At 52.2% G+C, this 16,251-nt stretch overlaps 1 protein-coding gene across 3 annotated transcripts in view; it reads right to left on the reverse strand.

Annotated features, from left to right (window-relative positions):
* LOC147107219 (deformed epidermal autoregulatory factor 1 homolog) overlaps positions 1-16,251 on the reverse strand; it is a 128,873-nt gene that overhangs the window by 16,491 nt on the left and 96,131 nt on the right. For all 3 annotated transcript variants that reach the window (XM_086008426.1, XM_086008425.1, XM_086008427.1), the window contains 4 exons: positions 10,302-10,454; positions 8,995-9,141; positions 6,613-6,866; positions 3,175-3,252 (listed from right to left, as the gene is read on the reverse strand). In XM_086008426.1, coding sequence (XP_085864552.1) covers positions 3,175-3,252; positions 6,613-6,866; positions 8,995-9,141; positions 10,302-10,454 — 632 coding nt within the window. The remainder of the gene's footprint in view (positions 1-3,174; positions 3,253-6,612; positions 6,867-8,994; positions 9,142-10,301; positions 10,455-16,251) is intronic.

Raw genomic sequence — 16,251 nt, forward strand, 5'->3', positions numbered from 1 at the left:
GTGGGAGAGCATTTTTGTGTTGGTGATCATAATTCAGTTAGTTTTAGCATAATTATGGATAAGGACAAAGAAAAAACAGGAGTAAGGGTTCTAAATTGGGGGGGAGGCCAATTTTACTAGGTTGAGAAGTGATTTAGCAAAAGTGGACTGGAAAGAGTTACTTGAAGGTAAATCAGTGTCAGAGCAGTGGGAGGCATTCAAGAGGGAGATACATGGAGTTCAGGGTAAACATGTTCCCACAAAAAAAAAGGGTAGAACTGCCAAATTTAGAGCCCCCTGGATGACAAGGTGCATACAGGGTAAGATAAGGCAAAAAAGGGAAGCCTATATCAGATATCGTGAGCGCAATACTGCAGAAAGCCTAGAAGAGTATAGAAAGTGTAGGAGTTAAAAAGGGTACGGTAGCGTAGTGGTTGTGTTACTGGACTAGTAACCCAGAGGCCTGGATTAATGATCCAGAGACAAGAGTGTTCAAATCCCACCACAGGCAACCAGGGAATTTAAATAAATCTGGAATTAAAAACTAGTATCAGTAATGGTGACCATGAAACGACGGGAATGGCGTAACAATCCATCGAGTTCACTAATGTCCTTTAGGGAAGGAAATCTGCCGTCCTTACCCGGTCTGGCCTATATGGGACTCCAGACCCACAACAATGTGGTTGACTCTTAACTGCCGTTCAAGTCGGCGGCTCACCAACACCTTCTCGAGGGCAATTAGGGATGGCCAATAAATGCTGGCCTTGCCAGCGGCGCCCACATCCCAGGAACAAATTTAAAAAAATTGAGGAGAAAATTAGGAAAGCAAAAAGAGGGCATGAAAAAATACTGGCAAGTAGAATCAAAGAAAACCCAAAGACCTTTTATAATTAAGGAAAGAGTAGGGCCTATCAGGGAGCGAAATGGTGATGTGTGTGTGGAGGCAGAGGATGTGGGGAAGGTATTAATGAATACTTTGCAGCTGTATTCACAAAAGAGGGGGACGATGGCGACGTTGAAGTTAAGGAGGAAGATAGTGAAATATTGGACGGGATAAACATAGTAAGAGGAAGTATTAAGGGGTTTAGCATCCTTGAAAGTAGATAAATCACCAGGGCCGGATGAAATATATCTGAGGCTATTAAAAGAAGCATGGGAGGAAATTGCAGAGACTCTGACCATCATTTTCCAATCCTCCCTGGTACAGGAGTGGTGCCAGAGGATTGGAGAACTGCTAACGTTGTAACATTGTTTAAAAAGGGAGGAAGGGAGCAATTACAGGCCAGTTACTTTAACCTCGGTGGTGGGCAAATTACTGGAATCAATTCTGGGGGACTGTATAAACCTTCATTTAGAAAGACACGGATTAATCAGGGACAGTCAGCACGGTTTTGTTAAGGGAAGGTCGCGTCTGACTAACCTGATTGAATTTTTTGAGGAGGTAACAAGGAGGGTCAATGAGGGCAGTGCATTTGATGTAGTCTATATGGATTTTAGCAAGGCTTTTGACAAGGTGTCACATGGCAGGCTGATCCAAAATTGGCTCAGTGACAGGAACAAAGGGTAATTGTTGAGGGGAGCTTTTATGACTGGAAGGCTGTTTCCAGTGGGGTTCCACAGGGCTCAGTACTCGGTCCCTTACTTTATGTGGTATATATTAATGATTTAGACTTAAATGTAGGGGGCATGATAAAGAAATTTGCAGATGATACAAAAATTGGCTGTGTGGTTGACAGTGAGGAGGAAAGCTTTAGACTGCAGGAAGATATCGATGAACTGGTCAGTTGGGCAGAAAAGTGGCAAATGGAATTCAATCCAGAAAAGTGTGAGGTAATGCAACAAGGCAAGGGAGGGGCAACAAGGCAAGGGGATACCCAATTAATGGGAGGATACTGAGAGGTGTGGAGGAACAGAGGGACCTTGGACTGCATGTCCACAGGTCCTTAAAGGTAATTGGACAGGTCGTTAAAGTAGTTAAAAAGGCATACGGAATGCTTTCCTTTATTAGCCGAGGCATAGAATATAAGAGCAGGGAGGTTATACTTGAACTGTATAAAACACTAGTTAGGCCACAGCTAGAGTACTGCGTGCAGTTCTGGTCACCACATTACAGGAAGGATGTGATTGCACTAGAGAGGGTGCAGAGGAGATTTACGAGGATGTTGCCTGGGCTGGGGAATTTTAGCTATGAGGAAAGATTGGAGAGGCTGGGTTTGTTTTTCTTGGAACAGAGGAGGCTGAGAGGAGACTTGATTGAGATGTATAAAATTATGAGGGGCCTAGAGAGAGTGGATAGGAAGGACCTATTTCCCTTAGCAAAGGGGTCAAGAACCAGGGGGCATAGATTTAAAGTAATTGGTAGGATTAGAGGGGAGATGAGGGGGAAAAAATTCACCCAGAGGGTGGTGGGGGTCTGGAACGCACTGCCTGAAAGGGTGGTCAAGGCAGAAACCCTCCTCACATTTAAAAGTACTTGGATATGCACTTGAAGTGCCGTAACCTACAGGGCTACGGACCAAGAGCTGGAAGGTGGGAATGGCTGGGTAGCCTCCTTCTGTGCTGTAATTTTTCTATGATTCTATGTGTATATGGCGCTTAAGATAGTGTAAAATGTTTAGCAGCATTTAGCAGTTAGGATCTTGAAGTCACTGCCTGAGAGGGTGGTGGAGGCAGATTCAATCATGGCTTTCAAAAGGGAATTGGATAAGTATCTGAAGGAAAGAAATTTGCAGGGCTCCGGGGAAAGGGCGGGGGAGTGGGACTGACTGAAGTGCTCTTGCAGAGAGCCGGCACGGGCTCGACGGGCCGAATGGCCTCCTTCTGTGCTGTAACCATTCTCTGATTCTGTGACTTTACGGTTCTATGGGCAGCCGCCCGGGATCAGCAGGTGTAAGTGGTGGGCATGGTCATTGCAGAAAAGACACCAACAGTTCCAAATGTTGCCAAATGATGTAAAGACGACTTGCATTTATATAGCACCTTTCACAACCTCAGGATGTCACACAACACGAAGTACTTTTTTTTTTTTGCAGTGTTGTCGCTGATGTAACGTGGGACGTGGTCTCAGCAGCCGCTCAGTTACGACACGATTGAGTTTCTGTAAAGGCTAATAGCCGGCATCTCGAGAGCCCCATCGCTGCTCCCGTCAGGCTGCAGTAAGTCAGGCACAGACGGGATCATCCTCCTCTCACTCACCTTGATGATGATCTCAGTTTTTCCATCCACATCCTCAGCAGAGTGGAAGGGCAGCTGGCTCTGGTACTGGTTCAGGCTCTACACTTACAGGAAACAAACTGTTAGCCAGTGAAATGCAGGTTGGCCTCTGTGAATAGTTCTGTTCGACTCTTGTGCGCAGCTCAAAACTTCAAACCAATTTCAGCCTCACTGCCGAACATGGTTTTAAACATCTCGTGTCATGTACACCCGGTCACTGACCCCGTCCCCTCACTGACCCCCGCCCCCCTCGCTGACCCCCGCCCCCTCGCTGACCCCCGCTGACCCCGCCCCCTCACTGACCCTGCCCTTCGCTGACCCCCCGCCCCCTCGCTGACCCCCACCCCCCTCGCTGACCCCCGTCCCCTCGCTGACCCCGCCCTGACCCTGGCACCCTCGCTGACCCCGCCCCTCGCTGACCCCCACCCCCTCGCTGACCCCGCCCTGACCCCGGCACCCTCGCTGACCTCACTCACTCAGCCTCGTGAGCCTGGAGCCTCTGGGGGTGAAATTCCTCCAATCATTTCACAGCAAAAGTACAAAACTCAAAATCTCACTTTGAACTTGGGCTGATTTTAATCCACTAAAATTATTGCCGGGAGGAAATTTTCCCCGTTAATTAGCCGGGTGAGAGGAGCAGGCCAGAGAGAGGGAGCAGGCCAGAGAGGGGGGTCTGTAGAAGGTTTATCAAGTCGGCGAGGTGGTACAGCGGGGGAAGGTTATTTGGGGGGGGGGGGGGGTGGACCAGGAAACCAAGGCCAAGGTGGGTGAAGGTAGTGACACCGAAGGTGCAGTGTGTGAGGGGGATTCACAGGAGGCCAGAGTACGGGGACTGAGGAGCTTTTTATATTTGAACACTGGAGGAGCGGGAGCCAGTGTAGAGGAGGGAGGAGCGGGAGCTGCTGAGTGGGCCTCAGCAGGCGGTCAGATGCAGGCACCTATTCTAGACAGTTTGGGGGCTACGGAGGGGTGCGGTTGGGAGGCCAGTGAAAGTGAAGTCATGTCTGGAGGTGACAAGGCCATGGTGAAGGGTTCCAGCAGCAGAGGGGTGATACAGAATCATAGAATCGTTACAGCATAGTAGGAGGCCATTCAGCCCGTCGAGCCCGTGCCGGCTCTCTGCAAGAGCACTTCAGCTAGTCCCACTCCCCTGCCCTTTCCCCGGAGCCCTGCAAATTTTTTTCCTTCAGGTACTTATCCAATTCCCTTTTCTAGCTACAATCAGATAGATAAGAATGGAACCAGGCGAATGCAGTCCCACCCAGTTGGACGATGGTGGAGAGGTGTTGGAGGAAGATGGAGTGGTCAATCGTGTCAAAGGCTGCAGACAGGTCAAGAAGGACGAGGGGGGATAGTTTACCTTTGTCACAGTCACAAAGGATGTCATTTGTGACTTTGATGAGAGCCGTTTCGGTACTGTGGCAGAGGCCGAAACTGGATTGGAGGGATTCAAACATGGAGATCCGGGAAAGATGGGCACAGATTTGGGAGGTGACAACACGTTTGAGGACTTTGAAGAGGAAAGGGAGGTTGGAGATGGGGCGGTTGTTTGCAAGGACAGAGGGGTCAAGGGTTGTTTTTTTGAGGAGGGGTGATGACGGCAGATTTGAAGAGGGGGACAATACCCGAGGATAGCGAACTGTTAACAATGTCAGCTAACATGGGAGCCAGAAAAGAAAGTTGGGTGGTCAGCAGTTTAGTGGAAATAGGGTCGAGGGAGCAGGAAGTGGGTCTCATGGACAGGATGAGCGCGGAGAGGTCAAGAGGGGAGATCGGAGAGAAACTGGAGAAAGATGTGAGTTCAGGGCTAGGGCAGGGGGGAACCTTAGAAGAAGTTTGGCCCAGAGGGCTAGGGAAGGAAGGGAAGTGGCAGAGGCAGCTGAACGGATGGTCTCAATCTTAGAGACAAAGAAGTCCATGAGCTCCTCGCACTTCTTGTTGGAGGGGAGTGTGGAGGAGACAGGGGAGAGGGGTTTAAGAAGATGGTTAGCGGTAGAGAATAGAAGCCGGGGGTTATCTTTGCATTCCAGAATGATCCTGGAATAGTGAGCAGTTTTGGCAGACGAGAGTAGGACCCGATAATGCTTTATTTGGTCCAGCCAGATCTGGCGGTGAATGGCTAAACCAGTTGTCTGCTACAGGAAACTTTCGATTTACCGGCACCTAAATAACCGGAAATCTCGGTTAACCGGCAAAATTCAGGAGTAGGTTCAGGTAAGTTTTATTACTTGCCTTGCTCGATCTGTTGCTGTGCAAGGGTGTGGCTGCAGCTGTTGCTAAGCTACAGAGACGCTTGGAACTTGTGGCCATTGTTCTGAACCTGTTGCTAAGCAACAGGGTTTGTTGCTTTATACGGAGCTCTCAGCTCTCCGTATCTTTTACTATAGCGTTCGGTTATCCGGAATTTTTGATGAACCGGCACCACGTCGGTCCCGTCGGTGACGGATAAAAAAAAGTTTCCTGTATATCTGTTCAAGTCTACATCCCTTGGACTTGAGGGAGTGAAGATGTGGGCCATACCAGGGGGAACAGCCAGGGTGAGAGAGAGTAATGGTTCTAATAGGGACGAGGGCTTCAAAGGTGGTGGTGAGGGTGTGGTTGAGCAGATCAGTAGCTGCAGAAATGTCATGGTGAATAGAGGGCCAAAGGCTGGACAGTTGGGATTTCATAAGTGCAGTTGTAAGGGAGTTGCGAGAGTTTTTTCCAGGGGCGGACACAGAAGGAGTAGGGTTGGGTGGGGCAAGGGGAATGTGGGTGGAAAGCGATATAAGGAAGTGGTCAGAGCTGGCCTTATCTTCGAGTGACACAGTGGGAATAGCGAGGCCACAAGAGATGGCAAGATCAAGGGGGTGGCCGTGAATATGGGTTGGGGAGTTCACATGGAGGGAGAGATTAAGGGAGGATAGGAGGGTAGTGAACTCAAAGGAGAGAGAGCATGATGAATTGAGCGGGGGAGGGGGAGCGGGAGCAGAAGCAGTGATGACTCTGCACGCTTGCTGAACGCCCGCTCCCACCAGTCAGCGGGATGGGGCTGGGTTGTGTTTTGGGGCCGGGTTTAGGTTGTGTTTTGGGGCCGGGGGTCGAGGGTGGGGTTGGGGGCCGGGGGTCGTGGGTGGGGTTGGGGGCCGGGGGTCATGGGTGGGGTTGGGGGCCAGGGGTCGTGGGTGGGGTTGGGGGCCGGGGGTGGAGTTGGGGGCCGGGGGTGAGGTTGGGAGCCAGGGGTTGTGGGTGGGGTCGTGGGTGGGGTTGGGGCCGGGGCCCGTGTTGGGGTTGGGGTTCAGCCTCCATATCCCCGGGCTTGCCAATCACACGCTCCGGTTCCGTCCTCCTATTGACCCCGGGGCCAGTGTGTTTGCGGAGATTATCCCAGTTCCCGCACCATGTACTTTGCTTGGCAGGAGGCAATGCGGTGCCACTCACCCCTTTCCTCTCGCTGTCTGCCTGGAGCTTGGCCTGTGCGATGGCGCCGTCCTTCGAGGCGATGCTGGCTTGCTTGGCTTGCTCGATCAGGGTCTTCAGCTGTTGAGCCGTGGCAAGCAACGAATTGACCATTTCTTCCAGGTAGAGCCAGCTACGCTGCTCAGCTACTTCCAACCCATTCAAGGCGGTGGGTGAGATGACCTTGGTCGGGGTTGGAGGAGTCGGCACTGCCAGGGCAGGGAGCGAGGCCAACACTATAGAAAGCAAAGGAAGAATGTGAACCTCTCGGAGACATCATTATCCAGAGAGGTGAAGTCGTTCAAGCGCCTCAAATACTGTGGTACACATTGTGTTGTGAACACCAGCTCTCAGTGCGTTGGATTATCACCAAATTCCACTCAAAACTACATACAAAGGCAAATCTAGAAATGAGAGACGATTTTAGTCCCATCCATTCTCTGCTCACTTGTCCTGGAGGCACAATGGATGTCGGGGTCCATCCCATGGGCACAACACATGTCGGGGTACATCCCATGGGCACAACAGATGTCGGGGTACATCCCATGGGCACAACACATGTCAGGGTCCATCCCATGGGCACAACAGATGTTGGGGTCCATCCCATGGGCACGACGGATGTCGGGGTACATCCCATGGGCACAACACATGTCGGGGTACATCCCATGGGCACAACACATGTCGGGGTACATCCCATGGGCACAACAGATGTCGGGGTCCATCCCATGGGCACGACGGATGTCGGTGTCCATCCCATGGGCACAACACATGTCGGGGTCCATCCCATGGGCACAACAGATGTCGGGGTCCATCCCATGGGCACAACAGATGTCGGGGTCCATCCCATGGGCACAACAGATGTCGGGGCCCATCCCATGGGCACAACAGATGTCGGGGTACATCCCATGGGCACAACAGATGTCGGGGTCCATCCCATGGGCACAACAGATGTCGGGGTCCATCCCATGGGCACAACACATGTCGGGGTACATCCCATGGGCACAACACATGTCGGGGTCCATCCCATGGGCACAACACATGTCGGGGTCCATCCCATGGGCACAACACATGTTGGGGTCCATCCCATGGGCACAACACATGTCGGGGTCCATCCCATGGGCACAACACATGTCGGTGTCCATCCCATGGGCACAACAGATGTCGGGGTACATCCCATGGGTACAAACCCCCTTCTGCTGCTTCCCCCAGTGGCCATTCTTCAGTGAGTGTCGCAGGGTGTCGGATTGCAGGGACTGTCCTGATCCCGATCCTGATCTGGTTGGGGAGTCAGTGATGAGGGATTATCAATTTGAAGAGAAAATTTGATAAATATTTGAAGCAGAGGAAGACACAGAACTATGGGGAGTTTGAAAGTTAGTATTAAATCTCTGCTCTAAGGAGAACAACCCCAGCTTCTCCAGTCTCTCCACGTAACTGAAGTCCCTCATCCCCTGGAACCATTCTGGTAAATCTCCTCTACACCCTCTCCAAGGCCTTGACATCCTTCCTAAAGTGCGGTGTCCAGAATTGAACACAATACTCCAGGCCGGGCCCTAACCAGTGTTTTATAAAGGTTTAGCTTAACTTCCTTGCTTTTGTACTCTATGCCTCTATTTAAAAAGCCCAGGATCCTGTATGCTTTTTAACATTCTTCTCAACTTGCCCTGCCACCTTCAAAGATTTGCTCGTTAAAGTTCAAAAGGCAAGATGGTCATTTCCAAGCACTGCCACAGCTGTGAAAACCAATACGGAAATATCGCGATAGCAAAATACTGCGGATGTTGGAAATCCGAAATAACAACAGAAAATGCTGGAAAAACTCAGCAGGTCAGGCAACATCCGTGGACAGAAATTTGAGTTGACGTTTCGGGTCGAACCCTTCGTCAAAACTGGAAAGAAAAGATAGATCGGAGGCAGGGCTGCGATCGGAAATATCGCTCTCAGGTAGGGTCACAGATCATGGAGCTACAATGTGCAAATCCATCCCAAAACACACCTGTTGCTATGTCCACCCTCCAGAAGTGGCCAAAGTTGCTTCCACCATCTCAAGTCCCCATAATCAAGTCTGTCAGCCTCACAGTTACAACTGAACAGACAAGTTGGCATTGAGAGACTGTATTTATTGTGCTTTGGGTCCTGTGCTAAAGACTAACTCAGCTATTTTATTAAAATTATTAAACAGAGATAATTTGGTAGCTGCTAATAGGAGGACAACTCAGGTACACCGTCATTTCTTTTACCATAGTTCAGTGCGGTGGAATCGTAAAGCCACTCAGCAGGCCAGTGCCCATTCTGCATCCCCTCATAGCAACCCCCTGCCCTTCTTTACCCACCGCCTCTGACCCTCCCTCACCCATGACTCACCCTGTGTTCCCTCCTCAAACTCACTGATGCTCTTCGATGTGTGCGTGTCTGGGCTGGCGCCTGCTCCCATTGATGTCGGTGACACAGAATGTGGAGGTGAGCGGGAGGGCCCTGTTGTACTGGCTTCCACCTGGGCTTGAGGCCGTCCTATAAAAAGAAAAGGCGCATCATGAGCTCATGTTATGCACTTTATCCTCACAATATCAGTACAGACGCTGTGACGTACATTATCTGTACAGTGACAGTACACGGGCACTGTGATTTATTTAATTAATTCATGGGCTGTGGGCTGCCTCCTCTTGAACCGCTGCAGTCCGTGTGGTGAAGGTACTCCGCTGTTAGGGAGGGAGTTCGAGGATTTTGACCCAGCGATGATGAAGGAACGACGATATACTTCCAAGTCAGGATGGTGTGTGACTTGGAGGGGAACTTGGAGGTGGTGGTGTTCCCATGTGCCTGCTGCCCTTGTCCTTCTAGGTGGAAGAGGTCGCGGGTTTGGGAGGTGCTGCCAAAGAAGCCTTGGTGAGTTGCTGCAGTGCATCTTGTAGATGGTACACACTGCAGCCACGGTGCGCCGGTGGTGGAGGGAGTGAATGTTTAATGTGGTGGATGGGGTGCCAATCAAGCGGGCTGCTTTGTCCTGGATGATGTCGAGCTTCTTGGGTGTTGTTGGAGCTGCACTCATCCAGGCAAGTGGAGAGTATTCCATCACACTCCTGACTTGTGCCTTGTAAATGGTGGAAAGGCTTTGGGGAGTCAGGAGGTGAGACATTTGCCACAGAATACCCAGCCTCTAACCTGCTCTTGTAGCCACAGTATTTATGCGGCTGGTCCAATTAAGTTTCTGGTCAATGGTGACCCCCCCAGGATTTTGATGGTGGGAGATTCGGTGATGGTAATGCCATTGAATTTCAAGAGGAGGTGGTTAGACTCTCTCTTGTTGGAGATAGTCACTGTGTGGCACGAATGTTACTTGTATATTGTCCGTACAGTGACAGTACATGTTGTGTTTTGCTTTGAACCAAAGCAAGTCACCATCATTGTGACCACATGTTATCGATCGATATACCTACTGACGTAAGAAAACTACCAGGCACTTGGTCTGAGTATTAAACAAGGCTTTAATCAACTGTTTTTCAACATGGAGATCTAGTTGTGTCCTTCACTAGTTCCTGTTATAGAATGTCCTGAGCAAGCTGGGCCCATGCCCGAGTATTTATACTCTCCTGGGACAGCGCCACCAGCAGGCCGCCCAGTATTATTACATAAGTCATTTTCACATGAATGACAAGATTCATGTCACCTACCCTGAGTGCCATCGTCTCCACAGACTTCAGGGACCACCAGCCCCGCGCGGCCACCCTGCCTGTGGCCCTCGTGCCCTTGTAGGGGGTAAGGGGTTTTATTAGCAGCATCCCACCACCAGTCGCGACAGGGCTGCGCCTGGTGCAGGCCATCCTCTGCAAAGAAAGAACAGTAAGCATTGCTTAAAGAAAGGTGAATACTCCGTTACTCCATGTAAACCCTCAGGTGTGGCGGAACCAAACACAAAACCCCGCGGTAGCTAAAAATGGAGAAACAGGACGAGTGCGTTCCTGCAGTGCTCGCTGTGCTCAGTTAGCCAGCAATCACACTGCACTTATATTCAGCAGGTTTGCCTTTTCTGAAACAAAAGTAAAATAGTGCGGATGTTGGAAATCTGAAACAGAAACAGAAAATGCTGGAAATACACAGCAGGTCAGGCAGCATCTGTGGAGAGAGAAACAGAGTTAACGTTTCAGGTCGATGGCCTTTCGTCAGAACTGAAAAAGTTGGAGATGTAACAGGTTTTAAGCAAGTGCAGGGGCCAGGAAAGGGGGAGGGGAGGAAAGAACTAAAGGGAAGGACTGTGATAGGGTAGAAGGCGGGAGAGATTTGCACTTGGGTTTTGTGGCTGCAGCTCATCACTGATGTCAGGAGACGGGTCTGTGTCCTAATGAGAGGAAAAGCCTGCTGGTAACTGCACGGGCGGTTAGAGATCACTGCCGGCTTAGGCCCAGAATAAAACTGGTCTCCGGTGCTGACAGAGACCATGGGTTAGCTTTGCCCCCCTGATGGTCTTTGAAAACCCTGGGTGAGGTAGGCCCAGGTGGTGCGGGCCCGGTGAGGTAGGCCCAGGTGGTGCGGGTCCGGTGAGGTAGGCCCAGGTGGTGCGGGCCCGGTGAGGTAGGCCCAGCTGGTGTGGGTCCGGTGAGGTAGGCCCTGCTGGTGCGGGTCCGGTGAGGTAGGCCCTGCTGGTGCAGGCCCAGGTGTTGCGGGCCCAGTGAGGTAGGACCGGGTGGTATAGGCCCAGCTGGTGCGGGTCCGGTGAGGTAGGCCCTGCTGGTGCAGGCCCAGGTGGTGCGGGTCCGGTGAGGTAGGCCCTGCTGGTGCAGGCCCAGGTGGTGCGGGTCCGGTGAGGTAGGCCCAGGTGGTGTGGGTCCGGTGAGGTAGGCCCAGGTGGTATAGGCCCAGGTGGTGCGGGTCCGGTGAGGTAGGCCCAGGTGGTATAGGCCCAGGTGGTGCGGGCCCGGTGAGGTAGGACCGGGTGGTGTGACCCCCGGTGGGGTAGGCCCGGTGGTGTGGCTCCCGGTGCGGTAGGCCCAGGTGGTGCGGGTCCAGGTGGTGCGGGTCCGGTGAGGTAAGACCAGGTGGTCTGGCCCCCGGTGGGGTAGGCCCGGTGGTGTGGCCCCCGGTGCGGTAGGCCCAGGTGGTGCGGGTCCAGGTGGTGCGGGTCCGGTGAGGTAAGACCGGGTGGTCTGGCCCCCGGTGGGGTAGGCCCGGTGGTGCAGGCTCGGTGGTGCGGCCCCCGGTTGGGTAGGCCCGGTGGTGCGGATCCCGGTGGGGCGGGTGCTGGTGATGTAGATTTCTAAAAACTGTAAGCTTTCTAAGAAAATCACACAATAAATAAAATTAAGTCCATTAGATTAAACAAACAACTACCTGTCAACATAAAAACAGAGCTTGCTGGAAATGCACAGCAGACAGATTAGTATTTCAGGTGTGGACTCCAATAGTACAGAATCTCAGAATGATACAGCACAGGAGGCCATTCAGCCCATTGTGCCTGTGCCGGCTCTTTGAAAGAGCTCTTCAATTAGTCCCACTCGCCCCTGCTCTTTCCCCGTAACCCCGCAAATTTCTCCTTTTCAAGTATTTATTGAACTCGGCTCTCCACCCCGAACGTTAACCTGCCTCCTCTCTTTACAGGTGCCGAGGCCTGCGGTGTAATTCCAGCATTTTCTGTTTCTATTTCTGATCTCCTGCCTGGGCGCCTGTAGAAAGGAACTAACTGGGACAGAGTAGACGGGTAATAACCGAGAGCTGGCATCAAGTGAATCCCCAGCAGACGCAGAAAAACACCCGAGGATTCAGTCTGTCAGTTCCCATGGAAACAGCACAGCCTCACCATCAACACATTAGCAACATTAACACCTCCTTGGCATGTGTGTCCTTTTATGATGAAACATTCCAAATGTTTTTACTTAATGTTAAATAGTACCCAAGATCCTTTGGGTTGAGCAGACATCATTATAGCAAATTGTTCAACAAGCGTAGCTTCTGTCACCCAGAGTGCATCAATGTGCTTGTCCTCACACCGTTGGCGAGAGGCTTTCAGAGGTGACGTGTTCAGGAATCTGTGAAAGCCTACTCAAGAGCCATGAATTTTGAATTCAGTCAGCTTTGATCTTAGCTCTGTACTGAACACTAAGCAGTCTTAATCCAGGTAACTGCACTTAATGTGACCTTTTAAGAAATCACTCAAAAGGATTATAATAATACCAAGCGCATTTTCCCTCGCACCATCGTCCCTTTTGTCATTTAATCTCTCCCGCCTTCCACCCTATCACAGACCTTCCCTTTTGGTCTTTCCTCCCCTCCCCTTTTCCCTGCTCTCGCTTAAAAGCTGTTCATCTCTCACATCTTCCAGTTCTGACGAAGGGTCACCGACCTGAAACGTTAACTCTGTTTCTCTCTCCACAGATGCTGACTGACTTGCTGAGTGTTTCCAGCATTTTCTGTTTTTATTTCAGATTTCCAGCATCTGCAGAGTTTTGCTTTTGATGTAATAACATGGCATTCCGCACGCACACAGCCAGGACCGAGTGCAGTCTTCAGGTGTTTATTTGGTTCTTGGGACGTGGGCGCAAGGCCAGCATTTATTGCCCATCCCCAGTTGCCCTTGAGAAGGTGGTGGTGAGCCGCCTTCTTGAACCGCTGCAGTCCGTGTGGTGAAGGTGCTCCCACAGTGCTGTTAGGGAGCGAGTTCCAGGATTTTGACTCAGCGACGATGAAGGAACGGCGATATATTTCCAAGTCAGGATGGTATGTGACTTGGAGGGGAACTTGGATGTGGTGGTGTTGCTTGTCTTGCTCTTCTCGGTGTTAGAGGGGAAGGAAGTGGTAGATAGTACACACTGTAGCCACGGTAAGCCAGTGGAGGAGGGAGTGGTTATTTAGTCCAGTGACAGGGACACTGACCAAGCAGGCTGCTTTGTCCTGGATGGTGTCGAGCTTCTTGAGTGTTGTTGGAGCTGTACTCATCCAGGCAAGTGGACATTATTCCATTATACTCCTGGCTTGAGCCTTGTAGATGGTGGAAAGGGTTTGGGGAGTCAGGAGGTGAGACACTCACTGCCCTGTGTAGCTTCACTAGGTTAACACCTAAGGTATGCCTGGTGCTACACACCCTTCAACACTCTCCATTGCAGTGAGGTTAGAGGCTAGCGAGTAACTGGACTAGGCCATACAGGCATAACTTAGTCACCATTCTAAGGTCACACCTTTTGCCCTTATTTGTATATAGACTGCGAGGAACAGGAGGCCATTCAGCCCCTCGAGCCTGTTGCACTGGAACAGGAGGCCATTCAGCCCCTCGAGCCTGTTACACAAGAACAGGAGGAGGCCATTCAGCCCCTCGAGCCTGTTACACAGGAACAGGAGGAGGCCATTCAGCCCCTCGAGCCTGTTACACTGGAACAGGAGGAGGCCATTCAGCCCCTCGAGCCTGTTACACTGGAACAGGAGGAGGCCATTCAGCCCCTCGAGCCTGTTACACTGGAAAAGGAGGAGGCCATTCAGCCCCTCGAGCCTGTTACACTGGAACAGGAGGAGGCCATTCAGCCCCTCGAGCCTGTTACACAGGAACCGGAGGAGGCCATTCAGCCCCTCGAGCCTGTTACACTGGAACAGGAGGAGGCCATTCAGCCCCTCGAGCCTGTTACACTGGAACAGGAGGAGGCCATTCAGCCCCTCGAGCCTGTTACACAGGAACCGGAGGAGGCCATTCAGCCCCTCGAGCCTGTTACACTGGAACAGGAGGAGGCCATTCAGCCCCTCGAGCCTGTTACACTGGAACGGGAGGAGGCCCATTCAGCCCCTCGAGCCTGTTACACAGGAACCGGAGGAGGCCATTCAGCCCCTCGAGCCTGTTACACTGGAACAGGAGGAGGCCATTCAGCCCCTCGAGCCTGTTACACAGGAACAGGAGGAGGCCATTCAGCCCCTCGAGCCTGTTACACAGGAACAGGAGGAGGCCATTCAGCCCCTCGAGCCTGTTACACTGGAACAGGAGGAGGCCATTCAGCCCCTCGAGCCTGTTACACTGGAAAAGGAGGAGGCCATTCAGCCCCTCGAGCCTGTTACACTGGAACAGGAGGAGGCCATTCAGCCCCTCGAGCCTGTTACACTGGAACAGGAGGAGGCCATTCAGCCCCTCGAGCCTGTTACACAGGAACCGGAGGAGGCCATTCAGCCCCTCGAGCCTGTTACACAGGAACAGGAGGAGGCCATTCAGCCCCTCGAGCCTGTTACACAGGAACAGGAGGAGGCCATTCAGCCCCTCGAGCCTGTTACACAGGAACAGGAGGAGGCCATTCAGCCCCTCGAGCCTGTTACACTGGAACAGGAGGAGGCCATTCAGCCCCTCGAGCCTGTTACACTGGAAAAGGAGGAGGCCATTCAGCCCCTCGAGGCCTGTTACACAGGAACCGGAGGAGGCCATTCAGCCCCTCGAGCCTGTTACACTGGAACAGGAGGAGGCCATTCAGCCCCTCGAGCCTGTTACACAGGAACAGGAGGAGGCCATTCAGCCCCTCGAGCCTGCTCCGCCATTCAATGAGATCATGGCTGATCTGTACCTCAACTCCATTTCCCCGCCTTTGATCCATTGCCCTCGATACCTCACCCAACAAAAATCTATCAATCTCAGTCTTAAAATCTCCAATTGACCCCCAGCATCCAGTCTTTATTTGGGGGTTGGAGAGAGAGAGTTCCAGATTTCCGCCAGCCTTTGTGTGAAAAAGTGCTTCCTGACATCGCCGCTGAACAGCCTGGCTCTAATTTTAAGGTTCTGCCCCCTTGTTCTGGACTCCACCCACCAGAGGAATAGTTTCTCTACCCTATCGAATCCCTTTATCAGTTAAAATATCTCGATCAGATCACCCCTCAACCTGCCCTCATAATTTAACCCTTTTAGCCCCGGTATCATTCTGGTGAATCTGCGCTGCTCCCCCTCCGAGGCCAGTGTATCCTTCCTGAGGTGCGGAGCCCAGTTACTCAGATGGGGTCTAACCAGAGCTCTGTACCGCTGTAACATCACTTGCACCCCTCTGTATTCCAGCCCCTGGAGATAAAGGCCAACATTCCATGAGCTTTTAGTGATTTGTGTACTGGACACCCAAATCTCTCTCCTCCACAGATCCTAGTCTCTCCCCAATAAGAATATTCTGATTTATCTTTCTCAGATCCAATGTGGATGACCTCACTCTTCCCCACATTGAACTCAATCTGCCACTCACTGAGCCTATCTGTGTCCCTTTGCAATTGCAACTTCCTGCTCCGAGAGTGCCCAGGTGGCCATTATTCGGGCTAACTGACCGAGGAAGGTCAAGCTTCAATGACCACACACTGGTCATTTCCACAGGACAGCAATAGAGAGAGGGGAAAGAAAGAGGTAGTGGGGGGGGAGGTGAGGGGGAAGAGAAAGAGAAAGTGCGGGGGTGGGAGGGAGAGCCGAGGTGGAGGGGGGGAGGGAGGAGCGAGGAGGGGGGGGAGGGAGAGCGAGGATGGAGGGAGGGAGAGCGAGGAGGGGGGGAGGGAGAGCGAGGTGGGGGGGAGGGAGAGCGAGGTGGGGGGGGAGGGAGAGCGAGGTGGGGGGGGAGGGAGAGCGAGGTGGGGGGGAGGGAGAGCGAGGTGGGGGGGAGGGAGAGCGAGGTGGGGGGGAGGGAGAGCGAGGTG

The sequence above is a fragment of the Somniosus microcephalus genome, chromosome 15 (assembly GCF_052327205.1).
Source record: "Somniosus microcephalus isolate GS21.2 chromosome 15, FLI_Smic_1.0, whole genome shotgun sequence".
NCBI lineage: Eukaryota > Metazoa > Chordata > Chondrichthyes > Squaliformes > Somniosidae > Somniosus > Somniosus microcephalus.